Source organism: Cavia porcellus, unplaced genomic scaffold, assembly GCF_034190915.1.
Source record: "Cavia porcellus strain 051 isolate PalLab524CR breed Dunkin Hartley unplaced genomic scaffold, mCavPor4.1 scaffold_6, whole genome shotgun sequence".
Classification (NCBI taxonomy): domain Eukaryota; kingdom Metazoa; phylum Chordata; class Mammalia; order Rodentia; family Caviidae; genus Cavia; species Cavia porcellus.
In genome coordinates, this window is record NW_026947489.1 from 81,319,986 (window position 1) to 81,334,165 (window position 14,180).

Genomic DNA, 14,180 nt, shown 5'->3' on the forward strand with positions numbered 1-14,180 from the left:
CGGGAGGGTGACCGGACCCAGGGCTGCTTACCTAGTGATGATGGCCAGGTGGGGAGGGTTCATGCAGGCGCCCATGAAGAGAACCACGTTCTCGTGCCGTGTCTGCCGGTAGTTCATCACCTCCTTCTTGAACAGCTTCAAGTGGTCCTGGTTGTGGCCATCCATCTCCAGCAGGCGAATGGCCACCTCGCCGTGCCAGCGGCCACGGTGCACTCGGCCCCAGCGGCCCTGCCCGATGAGCTCACCCAGCTCCACCTGCTCGAAGGGGATGTCCCACTCCTGCAGGTACACACTAGTCTGGCTGGCCTTGCGGGAGATGGGGCCCCGCCAGGGCCAGCGGGAGCTCGGCAGGTCGTCCACCTCATCCTCGTCATCTTCTGCCTCTGACTTGCCAGCCTCTGGCTCCTCAGCCTGGAAGGAAAGCAGGAATGAACAGGTCAAGCTCCTCTTTTCCCTCCGTGGAGCCCCAGCCAGGCTAGGAGGAGAGGCTCATATCTGAAAGCTGGACTCTAGACACAGCTCTGCACTGGCTTGCTATGGACAGCAGGCAGGTCACTCAGTGTCTCCAGACCTCGGTATCTTCATGCACAAAATAGTCCTGGCCCAGGTCATTGCCACAGGCTCCTATCCCACTAATGCTCAAGATCTACCCAAGAGCAACATCTAATCATTTAGCCCTGACCACCCAGCAGTGGAAGACCTTAACTGCATTTCCTGTCCTGGTCTTCCATTGTTTAAGCAGCTCCAGACTCTCCTCCAGGCAGAGAAACATCCCACAAGCTACAATGCACAGCAGCAATCCAGGCTCAGTTCAAACATCCTGATAGTGATTCTTGACGCTGGCTTTCATCAGAATCGCCTGGGAAGTTTTGACAGCACAGGAAAGTGCTAGACAGATGGCGTGAGTCTGAGCCAGAGTAAGGACTGAGAACTTCATTTAGCTCAGAAACAGAAGCCAAGGAGGCAGTGTGGCTGCTCTGGCCCTACTGTGCCACACTGTGCACTGGCACCAGAAGACCCCTGTTGGGCCCAGGCGCCCCTCCCTCTGTAGACCTCCCACATTCCAGGAGATAGCAACAGCTGCCTGAAGACTCAGCTGTAGCACCCACACTCACCTCCGCCTGCTGAGCCTCCATCACTTCGGCTTTTTGCTGCTCATCTGGCCTAAGAGTAAAACAGGCTCTATCAGGAGATCCAGGGCTGGGCAGGGGCTCCCGAGGCAGGATGGAGGCAAAGGTTGCCAAGCCTGGACCTATGCTGTGAGCCACTTGGCTGTGGGCAAGGGAGTGTGGATGCCATGGGGACAGGCGGGGGGGGGGGGGGACCACACCCACCCTTGCTCCGGCCTCAGCCTTCTTCCCAGGCTGAGTTACCAAGGCCCTTTCACTTGACACTGTGGCCCAGGCGTTCAGAGCACACACACAGGCCTCAGGATCCAACAGGCTTGTCTCTGAGGCCTCTACTGCTTCCTTGCTGTGTGACCTTGTTCATGTAACTCAGCCTCTCTGGGCTGGCTGTACACTAGGGACGGGCAGAAGACTGCCCGAGGAGCCCAAGTCAAGGGCTCAGGCCAGCCTGCCATGGAGGAGGGGCTCCCTAGGTGGGAGGGTCAGAGATGGAAGGGTGGGGCTGGGAGGCAGCTGGGGATTTGGGTTTGATCTCAACAGGTCCCCAGGTAGAGAAGGGGCACTTGGCACTCCTACCGGGTATTCTCGGCGGCCTCAGGGTGCGGTGCTGCCTGTGGGAAGGCCGAAATGTCTGCAGACAACAAAGCACAAACACAAAGTGTGAGGCTACTTTTCCCAGACCCGAGAGCCCGCACCTGCCCAAAAGGAGAAAATCGCTCCTCTCTGGGTAGCTGTCCTTATTCTCCAGGCCACTCCCACAGGGACCAGCTTGCGCTGAACCCCTAAAGCAGACATGAACTCAGCCCCCAAGGCTCTTCTTCCGTCCACACTGCTCTGTCCCAGGAAGAGGCTCACATGGGTAAGGTGGGGAGGGTCTCCTCGGTCAACACCACTTCCAGGTTGCCTAAAATTCCACACAGCAAGCAGCAAAAGCCAGCTGGGCTACACTGAAGGGAAGGGCGGTCAGAGCCACCCTCTAGTTGTGGAGGCTCCTCTAGTTGAAGGCAGGGATGGCTGTCGCAACTCTTGAAAATAGGGACACTTGGTAGCAGAAATCGCAGGTTCCTCAATGACACCTGGTGCAACTGCTAGGAATTTGCAGAGCAACCCTCCTGGCTTGTATTCAGGATTGGGTTGTCCCAGGCTGGGAGGCTAAGCCAGGCCCCTGGGTAGGGTCCTTAGCACTTTAACACCCCTGCCTGCCTAGCAAAACCTGAATGGATAGTCAGTCACCCCAGTGCTACAAGGGCTGGGTGCTGTAAGACTGGTGGCCCTGGGGGCGGGCCGGACTCCTCACTCCTGAACACATAAAGAAAGCTAAAAAGTGAGCTTGGGCAATAGCAGTCGCTCTCCTGCCTTGGATAAACACCCTCTCTGCTCGGCCATGAAAACCTCCCTTGCCCTTTCCCTTCCCGTTTCTCCAAAGCTGCCCCTGAAGGGCATCAGAACCAGAAGTTCCCATGTCTAAGCCTTCACAGACTTTGACAATCTGCTAGAATCTTATCAGGGCAATGCACTCACGTGCCCGCCATCCTGTGCAGTTCCAGGGGACCTCAGACCTCATAAGCCTCTGCTGAAGTCTCCCCAGACTCTGCCACAGGGTATCCAGATTGCCATGGGCAGCCTGGCATTTCCACCCACCCCACTTCTAAATGTCTCCACAGAAGACAAACAGCCTGGGGGCCAGGGAATTGGGGTCCAGGGAGTAAAGTGCTGCAGGTGGGAAGGCAAATCCTTCACAGATCCCATCCTTTCCTAAAAGTGAAGCACATACTGTGATCCTGCTCTAACACGAGTCTACGTCTGCTTTAAGACAACATCCTTCCGCCTTCCATGAGACAGCTTTAGGGAAAAATGGACCTTCCAGAGGAGGGAAGGGTGTGTCTCATACACAGTCCAGAGCTGGTAGGCAAGGAGGTTCTGGGGGAACCACGGCAGCAGCCCAGCTGTCCACAGAGGAACCACTGAGCAGAGACCAGATCCTGACTGTCACCAGCCAGCACAGGCTTGAACACAGCTATACGGATAGAGACTCACAAATGCTCCAGGTGAGGTCCTTAACTCAGATCTGGGGAAGAAGAAAACCTGGAATAACCAAAACACTGACTTCAAGACTGTCTGTTTAACTCAAGGGGAAAGAAACAATAAACTACAGTTTTAGTCAAAGGAATCATGCTTGTCGCCTTTGGCTAAAGGAAAAAAAAAAGGAAGAAATGACCTAATGAATTCCTTCAAAGGGCAGGAATACGGTCAAATGCAAAGGCTGCCACAAAGGCTGGTCAAATGGAAACAATTTTTGTGGCAGGGAACGGATGCTTGTCTTATAGAATTGTTTCTTCCTGCTAAATTTTCTGCCATGACAGCCAGCAGGGGGTGCTGTGCAGTAAGGCTTGGAAAGGCAAAGTCCACAGACACAGGACAGGCGCCCCATCCTTATGTAGGGGAGGAGGATATGGTGACAGATGCTCATGGAACATCAGCAAAAAGCCCTCTCCTCTCCCTTCTCTGCAAACCTGGGTTCTGGTGCTACTTGCTTCTGCCACCACTTGGCAACGGGGCTGAAAAAGCTGCCAGGGGTCTCTTCGAGAGGTAGCACAGGATGGATGCCAAGGTCCCTCCCAGCAAGGCATGGTCATTAAGGGGCCCACCTCCAGGACTTGCCCTGCCCCCCTGCCAACACCATGGACTCAAGCACCAGGGAAAGGGCACCCAGGTGGGTTGGGTGGAGAGGTCACTGCAAGGGGCAGTTAGTGGGACCATGCAGAGGACTCACCTGGGAAGATAAACTGCTGTCTATGATGAATGAAGTAGGCAGCTTTAAAGAGAAGAGGGGGTGAGTCACACACAGTGGCAGATGCAGCGAGGGAGAGGATGCGTGGCTGGGAAGGAGGGACCCGGTTACCGGGCTAGGGCAGCCCCACCCCAATGCCTGGCCCCTGGTGGGCCCAGCAACGACAGGCTGAGCCATGCAGGAAGTAGGGAGAGAGCTGGAGCCCCATGAGTAAAGGGGGCTTCCCTGGAGGACCAGAGGGTGCTACTAAGCGCAGGGAGCACCCTGCTCTGGAAAATGCATAGGAGCCCTGAGAGCAAATTACATCAAGGACTCTTCTTTAGCCCATCTTGACACTGCAGTGCTTCAACCGGCCCGCCCCCACATCAACTCGTCCCTATGTATCTCTTATAAGGAATGCACCGGGCTTCTGGAATCTGATACAGAAGGATTTATTTTGTCTTGTAGTTTTGAGACAAGTCTTGCTATGTTGCCCAGGCTGGCCTTGAACTCCTCGGCTGCAGCCGTCCTCTTGCCTCGGCCTTCTGAGTAGCCGAGACCACAAGGTGCCACTATGCCAGACAGGGCACACAAGGTTCTAACCTCACTTTCACCACATACTGAGATCTGGGACTTAGGGACACAAGCTAACTTCTCCAGCTGTCACAATGCAAAACAGGGGCATTCCACCTTTCCCAGGTGCACGGTGAAGGTCACAGGCAAGGCTCCCTAAGGCTGAGCTGCCGGAGGAGGTCTCACAGCTGTGCTGTCCCAGCCCTGCCCCACCTGGCCTGGCCGCAATGTTCCGTGCGCTCTCTGACGGGGACAATGAGGGCCCAGTTCCTTCCTGAGGTATCAATGAAAGTGGACACAGTTTGGCTGATGTCACCAAAAAAGGCTTTCTATGGTGGTTGTTTTTCAAACAGGTCCTTTGTTTTACAAAAACCCAAACCAAGTGGGTTAGCAAAAGGGACCGTAATGGCAGAGCAGAAGGAGATAGAAGGTTAATAAAGGAGCCATTACTGAATCACAGGGAAGGATGGGGCACGGAGCCCTCAGGAGCCAGCACATGCATGTTAAGGCAAAGGAACAAGCAGAAAAGAAACAGCCCTACAAATTTAATCTCTCACCACTACCAAAAAGAATCACTGGGACCCTGGTGATTAGGGCCCTGACAGGCAGGCTGGCCTGCTGCGGGCTGTGTGTGTCCCCAAGCAGACGGCCCAGCACAAGAGACCTCTGTCCCCCCACCCCAGGCCTGGAACTGCAACATCCAGCAGCAGGTCCTTACCTATACGCCATGGGAGGGACAGGACAGAGGGTCTGGGTCCCAGCCACCCCTCCTCCTCTGGGACAGCAAATCGAAGCCACTGAGGGCTAAGATGAAAGCAAGGAGCATCCTGGGAGATCAAGGCCGTGCTCAGTCTCAACGCAAGTGAGTGGCTACTCTGCTCCTCAGCGGGGGTGCGACACCCCAGGTCACAGAGTGAAGGAGAGGCTGGCCTCTTGGCCTCCCATAGACCCCAGGGACCTGGGGCTGTCTGTGGCAGCAGAGGTCAGAAGTCTGGTTCAGGTGTGCCCCACCTGTGCTCCTGTGGGACTTAAAGAGTCCTCCGCACAGTGGGGCCCCCGACTGTAACTTTATATGGTCTCCTTGGTTTACAGAGAGGAAGGGAGAGGTCTTCTTTGAAAGGCTGTCCCAATCACCAAGCAGGCAGGCAGCAACATGCTCTCCCAGGCCTAATCCCTATGCTGCCTGCCACACCAGCTGAGCCCAGCAGCCAAACACCAAAGAGTGACAGAAGCCACCCATCCCCCGCATAGCACAGTACAAAGATTAGGCCAAGAACTCAGGCTGGGTGGCAGGACTTGTGTCTGATCCTGGCTCTGGCACTTACAACCTGTGTAACCCAGGGTAAGCCTCTTCCTTTCCCTGAACCTCAGTATTCCCATCCATGCAGCGAGTCCAACAGCAGCATCAGCCTCAGAGCTACAGTGGAAGTGTGTAATCCAGAACCCGCAGGGTCTGCTGAGAAGGATCTGGGAGCATCTAGGTGGTACCTGGGAAGTTGAACCTGCTGTCCCGCTGGCCGGGTGAGGGGTTAGGGGGTGTGGTGGCACTGGACGGGTTGGACGACGTTGGGAAGGGCGCTGGCGAAGAGGGCGTGGAAGACGTGGTAGAGGAGGGGTTGCTGCTGGAGTCCAGGTGGTTCACAGCTGGAGGGTGCTCCTGCAAGACCAGAGATGTGAAAGTAGGCAGGGCGGGGCAGTGCGGCCAGCTGCCTCCACATGGGGCCCTTCCCGCCCATCAGGGAGCAGCTCAGTCCACAGGCCCTTAGGGGCCGGGCTGTGGCCCAGCTCGGGGATCTTCCAATTCTAATATGTGAGGAAACAGGCATGTAAAGGCCCCGTCCTAGAGAACTAGACTGTTTATCTTCCCTCCCCGCAAACATACTTCCCAAACCCGTGAGGACCATGCTCCTCCTCATCTTCCCTCAGCTCCCTGCAACCCTTCCCCAGGGCATCCAGCTACTGACTGTCCACTGTGGACATCTACAGGTAGTTTGCTGATAGTGTGTCACTCCAGTGCCTGCCTGGACTTTTGAGCCAGGCACATGGAGGCTTTTTTAAAGAACTTAGTTCAGTCTCTGACAAATGTTTACAAAATGTCTACTACACGCGTAGGACATTCTGCTAGAGACACACACAGTGAGCTAGGTCTATCTATGTACGGTCCTTGTCTTTGCAGATGTTGTGTTCAAAGTACTGGGGACTCTCAGAGCTTGTATTAAACTGCAAAACGCTAATGAAGACAATGTCTTGGGCTGGTGCTATCTTCCATCCTAGAGGACTGCAGATACCTGAGCTAGAACAAAGCTTTTAGATATCCCAGCTGGTCTGGCCCTGTTCCAACTTAAAATGTTTCCTTTGCAAGCAAAAGCAAGCATGATCCCCAAGGTAACTAACAAATGCCTCTTCCACTCTTCCAGACCTGGGAACCGGCCCCACAGTAGCTTGGGGTGGGGTGGGGGGGCTGTTACAGTTGATACAGTGTGTCAACTTGAGAAGTGTGTAAATTTAATTAAGGACTCAGCAGGGAGCCAGGGTCCTCACTTGGTAAACATCCTGAGCCTGTGCAAGAGGAGGGAAATTAGATGGTGTGATTGCTAAACCCTCTGGGGTGAGGAGAAGCCTGTTCACAATATAAAAAGGGATAGAGGCTTGCTTCCCCCACCTTACGCCATCTTTTGCTCTTGTTGCTTCTTTTCTCTTCTGCCTTGAATTTTTGCCCCTATGCCAGGCCACCTGCCTCAAGAGCCAACTGATTACGGACTGAAACCTCCACAAACTGAGCTAAATAAACCTTGCCTTCCTTAATTCTGGATGTCAAGTATTTTGTCCCAGCAGCAAGACAGAGTCTAACAAGGCCAAATGGGCAGTGTAGAGAAGACTGGGCCTTCTTTGTTGGGCAGGGGCCTGGACCTGACTAAGGGTTCCCAGGCCCTGGGGATGGGAGAGGAATTCTTTCACCAAAAGAATCAAATGAGTAAGTTTAAGGGTTTCTCTTCTGCAGGTCTGGAATGCTTCAAGAGGTATGCACCTCTTGGTATGCACTCTGGGACCCACCAAAACTGGGGCAGTGGACCTCACTGACCAGGGACAGCTGACCCTGCATGGTGCCAGCTAAAGAAGGGAGGCTGGATCCACTGAGAACACCCTCTTCCATTCATGCTCCAAAGCTGGAGACTCTCACCCAGTCCCATCAGTGGGGTCAGGCCTGTGCCAAGGCAGCAGATTGGTCATAGGGGAAAGCTGGACCACAGCTCCTCCTCTTAGCACCTGTGTAACCTTGGACAAATGGCCCAGCCTTCCTGAGCCACACATTGTCATCTGTAATACAGGGGCAGCACCCGCTGCATCACTGGGTCACTCATCCATTCAATCCTCAATATAACATAGCACTCCATGGCCAGTGTGTGCCGAGGACCAAGGCAGGCATCAGAGACCAAGACAGCGTCACCAGGCCTTCTCGGGGCATCTGTGCCAAAGCCAATGGAGGGCAGAGGGCAAAGGTGGCTAGAGAAGTTAGGAGGTGTGGGATGGATCCACTGCCCTCAGCCACTGTCCTAGCACCTGCTCACTTGTGTTGCAACAGGAGCTTGAACAAGACACTGGAATGACAAGACCAGGCCACTGCCCAAGTGACGTGGGAGAGACCACTGGCACCACCAGGCCTTAGTGCCAAGCAGGTGTATGCAGGAGGCCAGGAGAGACAGGCTCTGGATGGACCCAGAGGAACCCACAGGAGGGCTGAGCTACTATCCAGGAGGGTGGGGACAGAGGAGCAAGTGCCAGGGTGTGAAGGGTCGCCAGAAAGTGCAGGTGTGTGAGGACAGTGTGAAACATGGGGAATGAGGGGTAGAGAGGAGAGGACAGGGTGAGAGAGGACAGGGCCGCAACAGGGCTATAATAGTGTGGGCAATGGGAGGTGCCAAGAAATCTCACCTGTCTGTGGACAGGCTGAGGGATCACAGGGCACCTCGCCCCACACCATGTGTTACACCCACTTCACAAACTATGAAGCTGGGGAAGGTCACACAGCTCACTCAAGGTCGCAGAAACAAAAGCAGGGAAGAGCAGAGGCTCACATCCAGGGCTGTGGACCTGCCAGAGCTAAATGTCTATATCCTGAAAGCCTCCATGTGGGAATCCTGGCCTCCAAGTGACAGGATTGGGAGGTAGGCTTTGTGGGTGATTGAGTCCCCAAGAGTGGTCCCTTGTGAATGTCTACATCAGAGAGGCCACCAGGGGGCTGCTGGAGCCCTCTGGCAGGTGAAGAAGCAAGAAGCCGCTCTGTGAGGAACTGGCTTTCAGGGGATCCTGCGGTTCAGTCTCCCCATCTATAAAATAAAGATGACACCAGTCTGTGTTCTCTGGAATTACTCCAGGGTCACGAGTTATGACGGGAAAAGCTCCTGGCACAGAGTAAGGGCTCAGGAAACGCTCCTCAGAGAGCGGGAAAGGGCATGGGGCCCATGGCTATGGAACTGCAATTTGGACATAAAAGTGAAGCCTACTAAATGGCTAAGGACAGTGGTATCCTGTCCTGCTCCCCCACCAAGCCTGCCTGCTCTGAGGGGCACTTTCTAGGAAGGAATTCCAGGGCGGCGAGAACTTTAGGGTGACTGCCCATATACCTTCTTTGTCAGTGCCTTGGGGAGGGTTCCGAAATGGGGTTCAGCGGCTCTATCCACTGGGTTGTTGATGTCCGAGGGGACAGATTCTGTTCTCCGCAGCCTGGTAACTGAATGAAAGGGGGGCCCATCAGCAGGGGGCAGATCACACGGAAGAAAAGTCACCCCGATTCCTGGAGGCAGAGGAGAGGCCGGCACTCACGTGGCAGGAAGGAGATTCTACAGGCAGGGGCTTCCTTGGTGCATTTGTTGTGACATTTCAACCTGGCAAGGGAGACGAAGTCAGCGAGGCCAGGGGTCCAGAAAGCCGCCGGGCACTGCGGGGGAGGGGGCTCTGTGCAGCGTTCACTGTGACCACCTCATTCCCACAACGCTCTGCTCTCAACAGACGTGAGTGCCACATTTCAGTGAGGCCACCGTCTGCTGGGTGGGTGACTTCTGGACACAGCAGCCTGCACTATGGCCACTTTAACTTTCTGAGCACAGACATCTATTCTGCCTCCTAAGAAGAAAGAAAAAAGAACCCTTCCACTGCTGTCAGAAAGCTCCAGACAGATCTAAACTCAACACACACACCCATGAAGGGAGAGGATTATTAATATTAATAAGTAGGAGACTATTTACATTATCGAAGGATCCCAGGGGCCCCGTGGCAGCCCAGGATCGGCCAGGGCTGGGCTCTCCTCCAGGTCCCTGCCTCCTGCACCAAGTCTCGCTGCTGGCATCAACGAAATGGGCTGGCAGCTGCTGCCCCAGCAATATCTGGCTGCAGCTGTAGGGCAGCATGGAGCTTAGGGGAGCCTGTACTCACCACCCCAGAATGGGAGCTGCTTGTCCCCACTACATCCCGAAGTCAAATGGCCAGGGGCCACTGGAGAGAAAACTCTGGGGCTTCCTAGGAGGTCAGGAGTCATGAGGAACAGGGTCCACCCAGCTCGCCATCCAGGACCCACCCCCTACAACTGGAATGGGGGGCCCAAGGTCCAAGTCAAGCCCGGAACTCAAGTCTTGGAGCAATCGCAATGGACTCCTCTTCCCAGATGTAAAGATGAATACAAAGTCACCCAGAAAAGGCAAGCACAGTACCCCACGTCACACAGCAACGCAGGGGTAATGTGGGACAGGAACCAAGACTGCAGGGCCATCTCTGTAAAGCAAGGGCACCCGAACAGCAACTGTCTGACTGCTTCCCCTCCCTCCTCCCGTCCACTGTCCCCCATCTTTGTTCTTTTCACTAGAAACCACAATGCTATCAGGACAAAAAAGCTAGAAGATTACAGAATCTATATTCTCATTTTGACCATTTATCAAATGTTTTTACCATGCCTGTCCCCATTTCCCACCTACGTGCTAAAATGTAAGGCTAAAATTCTCATACTAGTACCTGATTTCCTGTTTTTGAATTCTTTCTCCTGTGGTCTACCTGGGTAAACTTCTATTCATCCTTCAAAGCCCATCTCAAATATTCTTTTCCTCCAGTAGTACCTCACTTTATCTCCTCTAGAAAGGCCTGATCGGATCACCCCAGTATGCCGAGTGAGATTATGAATAGGGGGTTGACAGGAACTCCTCTGAGAAGGCCAGGAATAAAGTAGGAAGACTGTTGTGAAACTGAAAGTATTTGTGCCCTCCCACCCTCGCCAGGCACCTGCAATGCTTGCACTTCACTCCAAACATCATGCTCTTCTGACACACGTGGCAGACCTGCGACAGCCAGGACTTGGTGGAGAACCTGCGGGACACAAACATGCGTGTGGGACCCCAGCCTGTCACAAAAGGGTTTCCAGGGGCGCAAGGAGAGCTGACTGCCTCCCAGAGTCTGACAGCTTTCTCCGGGGACCACGGCCTCTCCACAGGTGTTCAGTCTGCTCAGCCACAAGGTCATCACTGCCTACATCCTCAAGGCTCCCAATCTGGAAAGATCAATCAAACTCCCCAGTCTGCCCCAGGGATTCCTGTCCCAGGAATCCACCCCACGGACACCGCCCAGAGTGGCGGGTGTATGAACAAGCCATTCTGCACAAACCACGAGACTGCAAAAAGGGTGACGATGCCCATATTATATCCAACTTGTATGAAAAAAGAAAGGAAAATATACACATGTACTTGTTTATATAAATTACTTCTCAAAGGACACAGCAGAGACTGCGGAAGCCAAAGGGAAAACTCAGGAGCCTGGGGAAAGAGGGTGGGGGACACTTTTATCTCTTTTCAACCACATGCATTTTGAATGTAGGAATGTATTTTCAGTCCAAAGGCTAAACAATTGAAAAATGAACGATAGACTGCAAGAAGGATGGGGTTGGAGTAGCTGGTGTCCTCCAGAAACGAAGGCCACTGCACAGGCAGGAAGGCCTAAGGGCACACAGCTTATTTTTGGAGAAAGGATCTTTTAAAAGCGTAGTGTATCGTATGCACAACAGAAGCAGCATGAATAGTACTCGCGGAGGAGGTTGCAACCCATCAGAATTATGAACGCCCCCAGGAATTAGGCAGATCCTGGCCTCTCACGCAGGAAACTGGAGCAGAAAGGGCAGGTGACGGGCCTCACCAGCTGTCTGCGGGTGCCCTGGAGGCTCTGGTGTACAGGATCCCAGCCTGGACAGCGTTCCAACCAGAGGTCCCTGCCCGCCCCGGGTTCACTGCTGCACACGGCACTGTAACCGTGGATTACGGTTACTCAGTCCTCAGGGGCCAGGGCTCCCTCCAGCAGAACTGCAGGCCAGCCTCTGCGTGGCCGAGGGAAAGCTCACAGTCCCGGGGAAACAGCAGTCCAAGCAATGACTGAGCTCCGGCTGTGCTTTCAACAACTTCTAACAGGGGCAGCGAGAGCACGGGGATCCCAAGGCCTTGTCCTCTGGCTGTCCACGCGGATCCTTGTGGTCAGCACACACGGCCTCCCAAGCACTTGGGCAGAGGCTGCTGAGTGGGGGTCCCTAATGGGGAGTCCCTTTAAGCCTGTCTCTACAGGTATAAGCAGTGATGAGGAAAAGACCCCAGGAGGGATGAGCAAGGCTCTATGGTGGCTGGCGGGGGAGACAGGTAGGCAGTGACCAGGTAGACTGCCTGGGGCAGTGGGCCTCCCAGCACCCCGCACAGTCCCTACCCAGACCTACCTGTGTGTCACCGAGAGCCCAATGTCCCTTCGTACCATCTGTGGGGATCCATGGGAGAGATCTGTGAGGAAAGAGGCCGGGTTGGGCACGCTGGAGGAAGGTCTGTCTGGGAAGTTTGTCTGGCACCTTCCAGTTCAGAGGCCACAGGCCAAATGGGGTGTGCGGGTCACACACCAGAAAACTGAGCCAAGCTCCACCGAAACAAGGGCAGGCCAGTAAGGGCAGGGGAGTGACACGGTCACCCACGCACCAGCTTGCTCTCCAGCCATGGCCACAGCACCTGCAGGGCCTCTCCAGATGCTCAGTCTGGGACACTGCAGGTTTCCCCTTGGTGGAGGCAGCCTCAAGACGTCCACAAAAAAAAGGAAAAAGGAAAGGCAAAACAAAAAAGAAAAAAAAGCAGTACACATGACTGTAATCCCAGCACTCAGGAGGCTGAAGCAGGAGAATCCTAAGGAATGAGTTCAAGGTCAACCTGGAATACACCCTCAGCCCCTGCCTCAAAAACCAAAAAAGAAAAAGAAAAAAACAACCCCCAAAGGAGTGCAAAGGTGAGAAAAGTTCCCCATGCTCGGTCTCATCCTCTCTGAGACACACCAGTCTTTCATGGCTTGTTTCTGCTACTGCTTATTAGGTGTTACAAGCTTGAGTTCAGGCACAGGGCACAAGGCTGCTCAGCTATATAGTTCAACCCTGCTCTCCCTGCCCGAGCCCCTACAAAACCTTTCTCTGACAGCCATCCTTGCTAACTCTTGGCAGGAACAGTAAGGACATGGCCAGGCCCAGGAGCACTGCAGTCAGGGCCTTGGGGACGTCTCAGACACCTTCTCTCTCTCTCTCTGCTGAATGAAGGGCTATGGCCTTCAACATGCCCTCAGCCTTTCTCGCTGGAGGGATCCTGGGGCTCCCCCTAAGATCAGGCAGCCCCAGTGTTTATGGGCAGAAAAGGACTGGACAGCAGGTGAATGCCAGACATGGTCTCTACCCACCCAGGGCCCCCGCATAACCAACTCAAGCCCCCTTCCCCACCCTTTCTCCTCCCAAGCCCAGGGACCTGTGACCCAGGAAGTGCAGGAAGACAACGCTTGAGTGATCTGTGGTCCTCTTGGGTCCCCTGAATGAATGTGCCTCCCAAGGGGGTCCACTCCTCCATCCTTGAATAACTGGCACTCACGAAGTGCTGGGTCACCTAAGGCCAAGCACCAGCATCCCAATGCCCTGGGAGAAGGCTGGAAGAACTGGCGACCAGGACAAAAGGCCCTCTGCCAACCTTGTGATAAATAGGATGCCACCATTCTATCACCTGTAGCTCTCAGGCACATCTGCCACGGAGCTGCCACCTCTGACTTCCTCCTCAGGCCACTCCATCCCAGTCAGCAGCCAAGGCCATCCAAACACCCAGCTCTCAGAAGGGCAGCTGCCAAAATGGATACTGGGAATGAGAGACTTCAAGTGCCCAGCTCAGCAGTTACCGGACTTGTAACACGGGCCCCGGGCACCAGCGGGGAGGTGAGACGGCCCATGTGGTAGGTGTGCTGGCTATCGGAGCTGGCTAGGAGCACTGACCCTGAAGGCCTGAGAGCCTCACCGTGGTGCCGGAGCCATGTTACCAAGGCAAAGGAGGACAAGGTCCGGGCTGTCCCAGGGAGGGAGAGGCTGGCTCTGCTAAGGGTCCTGGCATTTCTGCAAATCCCCCAGGGAGAGTGGGGCACAAGTGTTCCCCTTTCCATCCCACATCTCCCTGGGGTCCCAACAGCAGCTTCCTTCAGTGAGTCATTGCCTACTAAATCCCTCTCCTCCCTAAACCTCCCCACAGTGACCCCAGTCTCTTTAGCTAGCCACGCATGGTAGGAAAATATGCTGCCATTTTCTCAGGCAAAGAGAAACCCCAGGTGCTCTTGCATTTCCACTTAATTAAAAGCAGACTCCAGTATAGCATGTGCAAGATCTAGTTCCCAACCAGGCCCAGAGG

At 54.6% G+C, this 14,180-nt stretch overlaps 1 protein-coding gene across 4 annotated transcripts in view; it reads right to left on the minus strand.

Moving 5' to 3' along the window:
* Ksr1 (kinase suppressor of ras 1) overlaps positions 1-14,180 on the minus strand; it is a 143,010-nt gene that overhangs the window by 20,633 nt on the left and 108,197 nt on the right. For 2 of the 4 annotated variants that reach the window (XM_013152174.3, XM_005003586.4), the window contains exons 6-14: positions 12,209-12,269; positions 10,741-10,824; positions 9,295-9,356; positions 9,096-9,202; positions 5,959-6,127; positions 3,901-3,942; positions 1,704-1,758; positions 1,116-1,164; positions 32-411 (exon numbers count right to left, since the gene is read on the minus strand). In XM_013152174.3, the coding sequence (XP_013007628.1) occupies positions 32-411; positions 1,116-1,164; positions 1,704-1,758; positions 3,901-3,942; positions 5,959-6,127; positions 9,096-9,202; positions 9,295-9,356; positions 10,741-10,824; positions 12,209-12,269 (1,009 nt within the window). The remainder of the gene's footprint in view (positions 1-31; positions 412-1,115; positions 1,165-1,703; positions 1,759-3,900; positions 3,943-5,958; positions 6,128-9,095; positions 9,203-9,294; positions 9,357-10,740; positions 10,825-12,208; positions 12,270-14,180) is intronic. The other 2 variants (XM_005003587.4, XM_023565058.2) reach the window with 1 other exon arrangement.